The sequence below is a fragment of the Saccopteryx bilineata genome, chromosome 5 (genome assembly GCF_036850765.1).
Source record: "Saccopteryx bilineata isolate mSacBil1 chromosome 5, mSacBil1_pri_phased_curated, whole genome shotgun sequence".
Taxonomy (NCBI): Eukaryota; Metazoa; Chordata; class Mammalia; order Chiroptera; family Emballonuridae; genus Saccopteryx; species Saccopteryx bilineata.
The window spans coordinates 5,990,481-6,003,507 of NC_089494.1; the positions used below are offsets into that span (position 1 = coordinate 5,990,481).

Here is a 13,027-nt window from a genome sequence, read left to right on the forward strand (position 1 = left end):
CTTTTGAAGAGGTTTTAAAACTGGAAGAAAATTGATTTCATAAAACAATAGAGAACCATTTCCTCAGAACGCTGAGATGGCAGTGCTCTCGTATGTGAAAAGAAGACTCCCAAATCCCGTGATCACACATTGGGAAGGGAAGGAAAGGTCTCCCCTTTGGGGATGGGTCCCTCCTTGGTCTCTGAGAGTTCCCATGCCGGCTGGCCGGCCCTGATCTGTTCTGCAGTTCGACACAACACCGAACCGCTTGTCTTCATCTGCATGTCAGCTTCCGCCACGTGAGCCCAGGCACAGCCACACTTGCCAAGTGGGCCGACAGTGCACAGACTTCACCGTCTGCCTTCCTGCCTCATCCCACGTGCTATTCTATCAGACAGAACAATGAAACTAAGCCCCAGAGAATCTCTCCAAAACCCTGCTCCGCCACTGGTACAATTTACGGTCCTTCCTGCGTTTCTGTCCCCCATCGTTCAGGAAGGAAGCAATTCAGCCAAAGGCCAAGACAGGGTGGACAGCAGCAGGACCTGGACACTCACCCTGACACCGTGAGCTGCACCTTGATCTGGTAAGACACCAGGATCCCCAGCACGGTCCGGTCTATGCCCTCCTTGATGCTGTGCAAACAGAAAGGACAAGCGGAGGGATGCAGGGAGCAGCGGGAAGTGAGGGCCTGGTGAACCAGCCCCCCCCCCCCCCCCCCGTCTCCACGCAAGCACGCCATCGCGGGCTGTCTCCTCAAGGGACCGGTGAACGCAGCCAGCTGTCCAAGCCCTAGAACTTTCCATACGCAGCGCAGGGCCTGCTCTCCCGCTTGTAGTTTGGCGTTTCCCGTCTGGAGGGTCAGGGACAGGGTGTGTTTCCTGGGTCTCCCAGCTCGGCCTCTGTGGGTGCTTGTCCACCTGCTCATCAGCCAGGAACCTGGCCTCCTCGGCGCCTCCCGCGGTCCCACCTGCCATGCCTGGCTGGCCACTGCGTCCTCCACAGGCTTTCCCAGCCCGGGTCACCGCTGTAACTCACTTCCCCTGTGCCAGGACCCCTCTCTGAGCTCTCTGCCGCTCTGCAGCCAGAGAGACCTCTCAGGGTCAAGCCCGAATACGGCCAAGCAGGTCATCTGTGAGCTGGTCATTGTCTCCTTTGCCACCTCGTACCTTGCTGTGCCTCAGGTACCTGTGTCCCCCAGGTACCAGCGTTGTCAAATAAAAACCTGCTCCTGGCCCTGGCCAGTTGGCTCAGTAGTAGAGCATCGGCCTGGCATGCAGGAGTCCCAGGTTCAATTTCCGGCCAGGGCACACAGGAGAAGTGCCCATCTGCTTCTCCACCCCTCCCCCTCTCCTTCCTCTCTGTCTCTCTCTTCCCCTCCCGCAGCTAAGACTCCATTGGAGCAAAGTTGGCCCGGGCACTGAGGATGGCTCCATGGCCTCTGCCTCAGGTGCTAGAGTGGCTCTGGTTGCAACAGAGCGGCGCCCCAGATGGGCAGAGCATCACCCCCTGGTGGGCATGCCGGGTGGATCCTGGTAGGGCGCATGCAGGAGTCTGACTGCCTCCCCATTTCCAACTTCAGAAAAATACAAAAAATAAATAAATAAAATAAAAATAAAAACCTGCTCCTAAATGCCCTCTTTCTCCTCCTTTGCCCACCAAGATCTCAAGGTCCCTTTGTGAAGCCTCCCAGGCACCAGCAAGGCAGCATGGGTCTCCCTCCTCTGGGGTCCCTCTCGGCGTCCCCAGCGCCCAGCATCGTGTTGAAGTGAATGCATATGGCGTGTGAAGCCATCACATGTGCCCCAAAGAGCACAGTGGGTCTAACTGACCTCAATGGAAACTTCATTCCAGGTGCCACAACGGGCACTGAGTTCCTACCATCAGGCAGGCCCCAGGCTGGGCAGTTTAACACCGATTACTATTATCCCGTGTGATAACAACAACAGAAGTACTTCAGGATGTCTAGTAACAAGAATGGAGGTAGAAGGGTAGAGCATCATCCCAATCGATATGCCAAGGTTGACCCCTGGTCAGAGCACACACAAGAATCAACCAATGGGCCCTGGCCGGTTGGCTCAGCGGTGGAGCGTCGGCCTGGCGTGCGGGGGACCCGGGTTCGATTCCAGGCCAGGGTACATAGGAGAGGCGCCCATTTGCTTCTCAACCCCCCCTCCCTCCTTCCTCTCTGTCTCTCTCTTCCCCTCCCACAGCCAAGGCTCCATTGGAGCGGAGATGGCCCGGGCGCTGGGGATGGCTCCTTGGCCTCTGCCCCAGGCACTGGAGTGGCTCTGGTCGTGACAGAGCAATGCCCCGGAGGGGCAGAGCATTGCCCCCTGGTGGGCAGAGCGTTGCCCCTGGTGGGCGTGCCGCGTGGATCCCGGTCGGGCGCATGCGGGAGTCTGTCTGACTGTCTCTCCCCGTTTCCAGCTTTTTTTAAAAAAAAAAAAAAAAAAAAGAATTAACCAATGAATGTATGAATGGGTGGAACAACAAATCAATGTTTCTCTCTCGCTCTCTTTCTCCCTTCCTTGCTCTCTAAAAAGAATTAATCAATAAATAAAAATGAATAAGAAAGATTGAGGTATACACAAATTATGAAGTAGTTCAGACGATGTGAAGGGTGATAGACCACAGAGCCGAGGAACTGGAGGCCGGAGGCCCGAGGCCGGGCCGGGCAGGGCTCTGCTGAGAGGTCTGAAAGGGTGTTGGGGGGCGGTGGGGGGCTCTGGGCCCGGAGAAGACACCCAGCCCAGGGAGCTTTCTGCAGGGGGGACACCTTGGACATTGCTTCCAGGGTCACAGTGCCCTGCCACATACTTTATCAGCTCATTGGTGCCCAGAGCTCCCTGGAGCGGGCAAAATGCCTTTACCTGAAATGGTGCGACATGGCCAAGCACTTGGTGAAGAGAGAGTGCTCCAAAGGGGGTGGGGGGGCAGCCTGAGCCCCCATGCTCTGCTGGGACTGACTCTCTACCTTGAACAGAATGGAGCCAAGGAGCTGGGAGAGAGGTGCTTCGTCTCATGCCTGAGAACCTCCTGCAGGCATTTGTCCTCGCCACCTTCCTGGGGTGGGTGGGTGTCTCTCTCTCTCTCTCTCTCTCTCTCTCACACACACACACACACACACACACACACACACACACACACACACATTGGTTAATCTGGGTTCTGCTGCGCTTGCCACTTTCCAGGCCCCTGGAAGGCAGTCCTGAAGTTGGGGGTGAAACCAGAGCTCGGGTTAGGAGTGGACTTTACCATTAACTGGCCAGATCACCTTGGACAAGCCTCTTATTCTGGCTGCACTTCAATATCTTTATCCATCAAATGAGAATAAATTCACCTTCCTCACACAAGTGTGGAGACACAGGTTTGTAAAATACTCCATAAAGCAGAAAACGTTACTGCTGATGCCGGCAGCCATGCCTGGTGCCGTGAGCACTACGCCCTGGAGTCAGCTGACCCTGGGGACCCGCCTCCCTCAGCTTCTCCCGCAGAGCACCACCGATGTGCTTGAGAACCTAACACGCCCACTCGGCCAAGCACCCGCAGAAAATCCTTGGCTCCTCGGTCCCGCTTTCTGTCCCCCCACTGTTCACCTCCCACCACACTTGACACAGGTTGTCCCCACAATCCTTATAATCGCTCCGTGAGAAGGAGCTGTTGGCACCCGCACTTTACAGCCGGGAAAACTGAGGTTCTCGGAGTAACTTGCCAGAGGCCAGGAGCAAGCAGGGGGGCTGCGTTAGGCACAAGGCCCTCTCCAGAGCCACCAGCTGTCCCTGTCACGTCACTCCAGGGGAGGGTGCGGGGTCTGGCCCCTGAGCCCCAGCGGTGAGAGCAGAAGGGGGGACAGACCAGTGCCACTGTGCGCTGCGTCCAGCAGCTCCTCTCCTGAGCCAGGGGCACTCACTCACATGGTGCTGGAGGCAAGGTTCGTGTCCTCGTGCTTGATCTTCCCGTCCAGGGCGATGCCCCTCCGCTCACGGTTGTTGGCCAGCAAGGGCACCAGTGTCAGAGTCGTGGTCAGAGAGCTGTTGGGCGGCACTTTTTCTCTGCAGGAGGAAAAACCAGAGAGGAGCTTTGGCTAACTGCTCTTATGGCCATAACGCCGCCATGGGTCCCTGTCCCCCCCCCCCCCCCCGCCATCAAGCATGTGCCAGGATCCAAGTCCCCTGCGACTCATTGGGAAGGTGGTTCAGGTGCCCACACATCTGCCGGACGAGGAGCAGAAGAGTATTGCCGACATCGCAGAACAGGCTGCCGGCAACATTGCGACACTTCCTCACTCCCTCGGCCTGCTCTAATCGCTGGATTTCTAGAATGTTTTGTGGGGTTAAGTGAAACCAACTGGCCCAAGGGCCAGGGAGACTGTGAACCATTTAGTTGGCCGCACGATCCTCTGGCCAGTGCCAGCAACAAGCCCAGGCTGCAAGGCACCTGTCGCCAAAATCCGTGCCCCCGGAAGGGGTTACTGAGAAGGGGCAAGGCAGTTCCTCCGGACTCTGGTTCCTCGGCTGTGTGGTCTATCACAGTACAGACTGTCCTGGTCGGGTTCAGAGCAGCTCACACCTCCAGACCTTCTCCATCCTCAGCTGGGTGGGGGTTTCCCAGCATCGGACAGACGCAGGGGACCGGTGCCCAAGGATGGACCTGGGATGGAGCTGGGGCCACCACAGTGTGGCTTCTCCAGGCCAGTGGCCCCGGTTCACTGAGCAGCTCAGTGTCGGAGGCTGGAGGGTTGGCTCTGCCCCTCATCCACCCACTGACACCAGGCGATGCTGAGTCGGCAGGCAGGGCGGCCTCGCGCCCCATCCCTGCCAACCCTGTGGCCGAGTAGGTGCTCTCAGGATCTCCAGTTTGCAATCAGGGAGGCAGGCCGGGCACGCAGCTGCACTTTCTCTCTGACCACCGAGCCCAGGAGAGCCCGTAGCCCTGCATCCATGCTGCCTGCACACCCTCCATCCCTGTCCCCACCAGAAGAGGGCGGGACACCGCCTGGGAGCCACCTCACCCCTTCCCTTAGCCTGATGTGAGACAGACTAGGAGTCTGAACACCGGCCCCTGCGAGGGCTGCCCTACTTGAGCCCCCAGGCAGTCTCAGGCAGCTGTGCCTTCTCCCACCTGCGGTGTGTACGGGAGGCTGCTGGGCCTGCTCCTTGCAGGGTTCTGCTGGAGCACAGGATGGCCCACACCTCCCAGCTGGGCCCCCGGGGGACCTCTCTCAACAGGTTTGGTTTGGGCAGCAGAACGACAAAAGCAGAAATTATATTGTAAAAGGGGCAGCAACAGGAAGGGGAACAGCTTTTCCTGCAGCCAGCAAAGCCTTCCCGGGCCCTCAGGCTCTGGAACTGGGTGGTGGGCAGCAGCTCAGGAGACAGGTCTGACCTGGATTGGTGGAGGCCCACCCACCCGAGCCCAGGGGGCCCAGGGTTCAAGGACCACAGCCTTGCTCCGCAGCCCTCTGAGTGGCTTCAGGTCTGAGACCCTCTGGCATGATTCTGCTCAGCTTCCGGTCTCCCCGCCCCCTTGGTGGTGGTGGTGGTGGGGCGCTAGACTGGTTCCCAGTTTCCTGGGAATCATTTGGTCCAAAATGTACCCGAGAGCTTTCAGAGGACTTGTTCAGGGGCCATGTTAGGGGAAGCTCAGCCCAGGACCGTTCTCTCCCATCACTGGTGACTGAACCTATGCCAAAGGGCGAGCCAGGAAGACTGCCAGGGCACATGGTGAGCAAGGACGCCACTAGAGACACCCTGGGCTTGGCCCTGTGGAGGCAGGTGCCCCTCCGGGCTCTGCTCTGGGCAACAGTTTATCTCAAAGGGCCTTTTCAATATTTGATATTATCTTTTTTTTTTTTTTTTGTATTTTTCCAGAGTAAGAAGCGGGGAGGCAGAGAGACAGACTCCTGCATGTGCCCGACCGGGATCCACCCAGCATGCCCACCAGGGGGCGATGCTCTGTGGGGCATTACTCTGTTGCAACAGGAGCCATTCTAGCACCTGAGGTGGAGGCCATGGAGCCATCCTCAGTGCCCGGGCCAACTTTGCTTCAATGGAGCCTTGGTTGCAGGAGGAGCAGAGAGAGATAGAGAGGAAGGAGAAGGGGAAGGGTGGAGAAGCAGATGGATGCTTCTTCTGCGTGCTCTGACTGGGAATCGAACCCAGGACTTCCACAGCCAGGCCAACACTCTACCGCTGAGTCAACCGGCCAGGGCCTAAATATTTGATAATATTATCTTGCCGAATCAGTTCGCCCTTCCTCGTCACCCTCTTCCTCTAGCCATGGTGATATTTTCTGCATACATCGGTGCTTAGAACATGCCGTCTCTGCAGGGGGTGGGGTGCTAATCCCCAGAAGTTGATGTGATTGAGGACCCTGTCTGCCTGCCTAGCACAAAGCAAATCTGGGCAGGTCTCTCCCTCCCCCCAAAAGAAGCCATCTCAGGGTTCTCATTTGGTCTTGATCCTAATAAAGGGAGAAACATCACTGTGACCATGAGCTGAGAATTGACGCAGCATGCTATGCTAATCCGGCTGTCATCGGTATGAGATTTTCATATTGAGGAAATCAAAAGATAGGAAGCCGCTCCCTGGGCTGCTAGATCACTTGGTTATCTGCTGGGGGACTGGGGGTAGGAATGGAATCAAGTTGCTAGCGATGTGTTCCGAGGACACACAGAAGGTCCCACTGTTCCCACTGTGACCTTTCCACCCTCACAACCCTCCTCTCCATCACGTCCCGCTTCCTGGCTCCCGCGGAACTCCTGGGAAGGAGGACGGAATGGAGATGCTAAGCTTCTCTGCAGCCCTCAAAGTGAGAAAGGGGAAGGCCGGGAATGGCTGGGAGCTGGCTGAGCACTTGCTTCCCCTGTGAAGATGAACAAAAGGGGAACTGGACAGAGAAGCCCGGGCCGCCCAGGAAGTAGAAACCCAACAGTTACTCACTGTGCTTCCTCCACGGCCACCGGCTTGACGTAATAGTCACTTGAGTAGAGAACCACATTGGCCACTTGTTCCACTGCAGAGGGAGGACAGAGGAGGGCGATCGATTCACACGGGGCCCACCACGTAAGTGTCCAGTGCCGCCCTGACTCTGGGGACACGGTCGGTCTTGCCTCTCTAACGCTTGTTAGGCATGGCTTTCTCGGCTCACACACCTCAACGGCTGGGATTCCCGAGGACACGTCTGTTCACCAGGAACCTGCTCCTAGGTGACAACTCCTACCTGTGAGCAGGTCTCTTCAAACGGCACCTCCTGGGAGGCCCCTCCTCTCTGCTAAGCCGCTGGTATGTCCCTGGGTGTCCCCTCAAGGCACACAATCACCCAGCATCCCGGAACTCACCACTGCTCTCTTCCTCCAACCTGTCCTTTCCAGAATTCTCTGTCTAACAAACGAGCCTCTCCTTCCGAGGAGCCAACCCAGAAACCATCTGGAGGCCGCACAGGATGGGTTTGTGGGCGCACAGGGCGGACAGGAGGGTGGGCTCTGGAGCCAGACGACTTGGGCTCAGAGTTCAGCTGTGAGTTACTTAGCTCCTCTCAGTGTCAATCTGCCCATCAGCGAAAGGGGGGTGATAATGCCATCTAACTCATATCACTAATGCGATGCTTTTTTAAAAAGATAATTTTAAACCTCCATTAAAATCAAATTTGAGGATAAAAAGAAACAATTTGTTTGAAGCACTCAGCACAGAGCCCAGCCTATAGAAAGCTATTAACGTCATCCTGCAGAAAATTCAACAGCCGCTTTCAGAAATTAATGATGTTGTTGTTAGGGTTCATAAAACTCTGAGAAATAATTTTATTTTATTTATTATTATTTTTTTTTTGTATTTTTCTAAAGTTGGAAACGGGAGGCAGTCAGACAGACTCCCGCATGTGCCCGACCAGGATCCACCCGGCATGCCCACCAGGGGGCAATGCTCTGCCCATCTGGGGTGCCGCTCTGTTGCAACCAGAGCCATTCTGAGCCATCCCCAGTGCCCGGGGCCAACCTTGCTCCAATGGAGCCTTGGCTGCAGGAGGGGAAAAGAGAGACAGAGAGGAAGGAGAGGGGGAGGGGTGGAGAAGCAGATGGGCGCCTCTCCTGTGTGCCCTGGCCGGGAATCGAACCTGGGACTCCTACATGCCAGGCCGATGCTCTGTCACTGAGCCAACCAGCCAGGGCCTTGAGAAATAATTTTAAAGCGAAGTATCAAATGATACTTTCACAATTCTGCTGCTTCATGGAACACTGTGTTGAACACTATCTATCTCATGCTAAATAAATAAACCCAGTCCTATAAGGACTTAAAGGCACATGAACCAAACCAACATAAAGCAAAGTTGCCCAAACCAACATAAAGCAAAGCATTCGTGTTAGCCTCAGGAATAACCTAGAAATCTTTAGCATGCGTGCATCCAAATTCCTGAACCTTGTCTATGATGGACACATGGGGAGAGAAGACAGTAAGACCCTGAGGGTGACCAACCACCCTAGTTTGTCTGGGACCGGCCCTGTTTTAGCCCCGGAAGTCCTGGGCAACCTGGGATGGTTGGTCTCCCCAACGCACTAAGTTTAACGCTGTCTTCGTTGTCCAGCGTTTGAGTTAGATGCGAACTTGGAGGTATCCCTCTGCGGTCATTCTCTCGTGTCATTTTCACGTGGCCCATACGAGACCATGAGATCAGACCACCCCTGCATGACGCCCTCTGAGCGGAGGAAGTGGAGCAGCAGCACGTGGTACTCGGGAAGCTCCACCATCTCCTGGTGGGGACCCACCAGGACCAGTGACAGCAGCGCTTTACCGTTTACAGAGCACCTCTGCGTGCGACTGACCCTCAGCACCTCACAAACCAGGCAGGCAGACCAGAGCCCCTGCTGTGGGGGCCGGTGGGACTCGGAGGGGACACTGCGGCAGAGCCCACAGGGACGCCCGAGTTCTCAGGCGCGCGCTTTCCTGCTGCACGGCACTGACCTCTCACCACAGCTTGTCCCTGACCCCGGGGGAACATGCCTGTTATGGCTGCCCCAGACCTGGTGTCACCTGTCAGGATGTTGTCCCCAGCCCGAAGCCTGGGCATGAGGTTGTATGAGACGACATGGAAGGGCTTTTCTTCCCCTAAGGTCCTGCCGTCCACAACAACAGAGACAAACAGGTGTTTCCCAGCACCCGGGAGGGCCTGGCCCGACCAGAGGAGAGACTCCCAGGAAACAGGACCAGGTTGGGAAATTCTAGGAAGACTCCACCCTCCAGCTTTGCGCACAAGGTCCTACCTAATGCTTTAATCTTCTTCACTGTCTTCTCTGTGTTGTTGGTCACAGTCACGGTCACAGGAATGGGTTCCCCATGGTAATAGATCTGAAAAAGTTGGCAGGTGGATTAGAAAGAGGGAGCAGAATGTGGTGGTGTCTTGAATCTTGTGGCTCCCTAGACTCATCCAGATCCTTCTACTAGATAAAAGTGCCGGGTTCCGCATTTCCAGAAAGAGACAGTGACAGCCACGTGTCTCCCCAAGGGGGGGTCCGGAACACGTCCTGCCCTGTCTGTGGGAGGCCGAGGAGTGACGGTGACTCATGCGGAGCAGAGCAAGGGAGCCCCTGACTGCAATGCCCAGTCCTGGAGTCACCACAGAGTTAGCACGGGGTCTCAAGTGGGACCATACGGTTAGTGGGGACAAAAGCCAGTGAAACAAAAGACAACCCGTGGGGAAGCCAGGGCTGAGCTCTCGTCAACAGTGGTGCCCTTGTACCCTGGGCTCTGGTGGGTGCACCTTACACACCCGTGCACACATGCGTGCATGGGCACACATGCACACCACAAACACACACATGCATACACACACACAACACCATGCATACATGCACATGCAGGCACACACAGGTGCACACACAGGCACATACATGCATATATGCACACACAGGCATACATACCTGCACACATAGGCACAAACATGCATACACATGCACACATGCGTAAGTAGGCACACACCCACATACACAGGCATACATACCTGCACATACAGGCGCACACATGCATATGCAGGCACACACCCACATACACACAGTATTTAGGCTCTTTGACATGTGTACACAACCCTTGGTGACCAGAGGAGCAGGGACAGCCTCAGCCAGTGGTTCTCCACCTCTGTCTGCTGGGACACATCTCACAGATGACATGCACTGTGTCACCGCTACCCCCTCATGGTCACAGTGAAACTTCAATTTCCCAGGGAAGTCAACGGTTTTATACCACACCTATGGGTATCACTCTAGTAACGAGGCCCGCAGGGCAGAGAGGGGCACAGGCGGAGTGGGGTCAGGGTATGGGAAACTCCCCACCCCCTGCCTGTTGGTGAGGACTGACAAGGAGTGGAAAGCAAGTCAGTGTGACCCTATTCGAAAGGTCACCTTTACTAGTTTCAGATGATGAAAAAAGAGCCAATTGTTCTCAGCCGTTGGTGCTTAAACTGTCCCCAGAAACACCCCCACAGCAGTTAGGGTACTGGGGCGGAGCCCGTCCCCCAGGCCTGCTCCCACGCGGAACACAGCAACACCTGTGAGTTACCTCTTTGCTCAGGGAGACTGCAAGGTGCAGCGGCTTGTCAGACATGAAGAACTGCCAGGTGGCCTCAGCCTGGGGCTGGGGACCCATCTTAGACGGTGCATGCTGTACCTTACGGATCAGTAAACGCACAGTACTCCTGTGGACGGAAAGGCACAGACAGCCCGCAGTTACAGTCCAGGCCTCTCCAGGACTCGCCCCAGGTCTCTCTCCCACACTCACGTGGGGACCCAACAAATGACCCGGGATGAACCCAAAGAGAGACGGGCCCTTGGTCTGGAGGAGGGGACTCAGGACCCCATTCCCAGGCCTTTCTCCGTGATCTTACCAGCTGGGGGGCATGGGGCTGCCAGCTCTCCTGGGGCTCACTCTCACCCCCAGCTAGGACCCTGGGTGCCCACTCTGCGGGGAGGCTGATGTGGGACTGCCGTGTGCTGCATGGGGCGTGCTTCAGACGCACACACCACCGCTGCTACCGATTACTGTGGCTTTGATCGGTGTGTGCTGAGTGTGAGGAGGAGTGTTGGGGGCACAGGTGGGACCCGTGTTCAGGTACAAGACAACAGTGAAAGGCCAGGCCTGGAGGATCGGCGGGACGTGAGGTACATTTCGACGGGCGGAGGGTTTCTGTTTGGGGTGATGAGATGTTTTGTATGCACCTCTGCTTACACAACACAGTGAATGTACCTAATGCCACTGAATTGTACACTAGAAAATAGGCAAAATAGTAAGCTTCTTGTTATGTGTCTCTTACCAAAATAAACAAATGACAAAAGAAGAAAACTGAAGAAAGAAGAAATCTGGAGGTTTTCAGGGACTGATATGAGCCCTTGAGGTTGCTAACTCCCGTCATTCTCTTTTGGATTTTTCCCCCAAATGATCAGCCATTGCCTGCCTCTCCCCCCAGTCCCTGTGTGGAGGTCATCCCGACTACTCTGGGCTGGGGAGGCCCTATTATGCTCGACACACAGGCCCCCTGGGGACAGTTCAGCCACAGACACAAGATGAGGGGTGCTTTCTTATCACCCCCACCTGGGCCCCTCACTCAGTCCCACAACCACTCTCTTACTTCTTGGGAATTTTGTCCTCCTCGTCTTCCTTGCTGTCTGTGGCAAATGCTTTGACCTCGAAGTCAACCCCACAGCACTGCAGGGACAGAGAGCAGACAAGACCACCATCAGCACTTCCCGTCCTGGGACGGGTCATGCAGCAGGTAGGGGTGTTACCTGACACCGTCTCTTTCTGACTCAGCCTTACCTTTTCCAGGAGTCACCATTAAAACGTCGTTACCCACCAGCACCCCGGCTTGCGTAGCCATGCGACCCCTCACCTCCGGTCCCCTCGCCCGCCCGCGGTGGTGATGCCCTTCGCCAGTCTACCCTGGGCACAGTGCTGCCTGCTTCTGAAATGCGTCCTGCTTCTCTTTCCCTCCCTCCTTCCGTATTTGACAAACTCCAGTGTATTCTCCGATCCCCTGCTCCAAGGTCGCCTCCACTGTGCGGCCCGAGCCCCCAGGCATGCAGACGCCCCTCCCTGGCCTCTCAGGCCTCAGCCCATACTGAGCTCTGCCTCCCAGATGGAACAAAGGTGGCACTTTGTTGGCTAGCTCAACGTCTCCCACTTCGACGTAGTGACCTTGTCTTCGTTCACCTCGGCTGTCCACACCCATTTTCTGCACCGGTGACTTTTTTTTTTTTTTTTCACAGAGACAGAGAGAGAATCAGAGAGAGGAATAGATAGGGACAGACAGACAGGAACGGAGAGAGATGAGAAGCATCAATCATCAGTTTTTCATTGCGACACCTTAGTTGTTCATTGATTGCTTTCTCATATGTGCCTTGACCGTGGGGCTACAGCAGACCGAGTGACCCTTGCTCGAGCCAGCGACCTTGGGTCCAAGCTGGTGAGCTTTGTTCAAACCAGATGAGCCCGCGCTCATGCTGGTGACCTCGGGGTCTCGAACCTGGGTTCTCTGCATCCCAGTCCGACGCTCCATCCACTGTGCCACTGCCTGGTCAGGCTGCACCTGTGACTTTCAAAGGTCTCACCGCCCACAGTGAGAAGTTTACACTGTGGCCCAGTGAACAGACAGCAGCGTGTGAAACAACTCCCACGCAATCCTGAGCTCTGCTGTGTGGGAGGCACTCTGAGGCCTCCCACTCTCTCTCTTCCTTCCATTCCACTTTTCTCAAACGCTACTGCTGACCCCTTACCCTCGTTTCACAAACCTCTAATGTGGAGGCAGGACTGCCTGTCACTGTCCCCTTGCATAACTCACAGAGAGACCTGCTACTCACCTGGCATATTTTCGCTCCCTTCCCCATGAGTCCCAGGGGGCCAGTGACTCTTCAGCCAGTCAACCCTGGGCCCCAGAACCTTCCATCCTGTCCTCCTGGCCACTGCCCTCCTTCCTCACTTAGAGTCCCTGGTCCACCACGGTCACTCCCCTCCCGCACGGGCTCAGTCCCTCTGCTTCTCTGTCCACTGGGAGCTCATGCTCAGTG

General features: G+C 56.1%; 1 protein-coding gene across 2 annotated transcripts in view; it reads right to left on the reverse strand.

Moving 5' to 3' along the window:
* The window catches only part of SAG (S-antigen visual arrestin), a 31,793-nt gene that overhangs the window by 6,537 nt on the left and 12,229 nt on the right, over positions 1-13,027 (reverse strand). For both annotated transcript variants that reach the window (XM_066281076.1, XM_066281075.1), the window contains exons 7-12: positions 11,593-11,669; positions 10,527-10,662; positions 9,236-9,320; positions 6,924-6,996; positions 3,897-4,034; positions 537-614 (exon numbers count right to left, since the gene is read on the reverse strand). In XM_066281076.1, the coding sequence (XP_066137173.1) occupies positions 537-614; positions 3,897-4,034; positions 6,924-6,996; positions 9,236-9,320; positions 10,527-10,662; positions 11,593-11,669 (587 nt within the window). The remainder of the gene's footprint in view (positions 1-536; positions 615-3,896; positions 4,035-6,923; positions 6,997-9,235; positions 9,321-10,526; positions 10,663-11,592; positions 11,670-13,027) is intronic.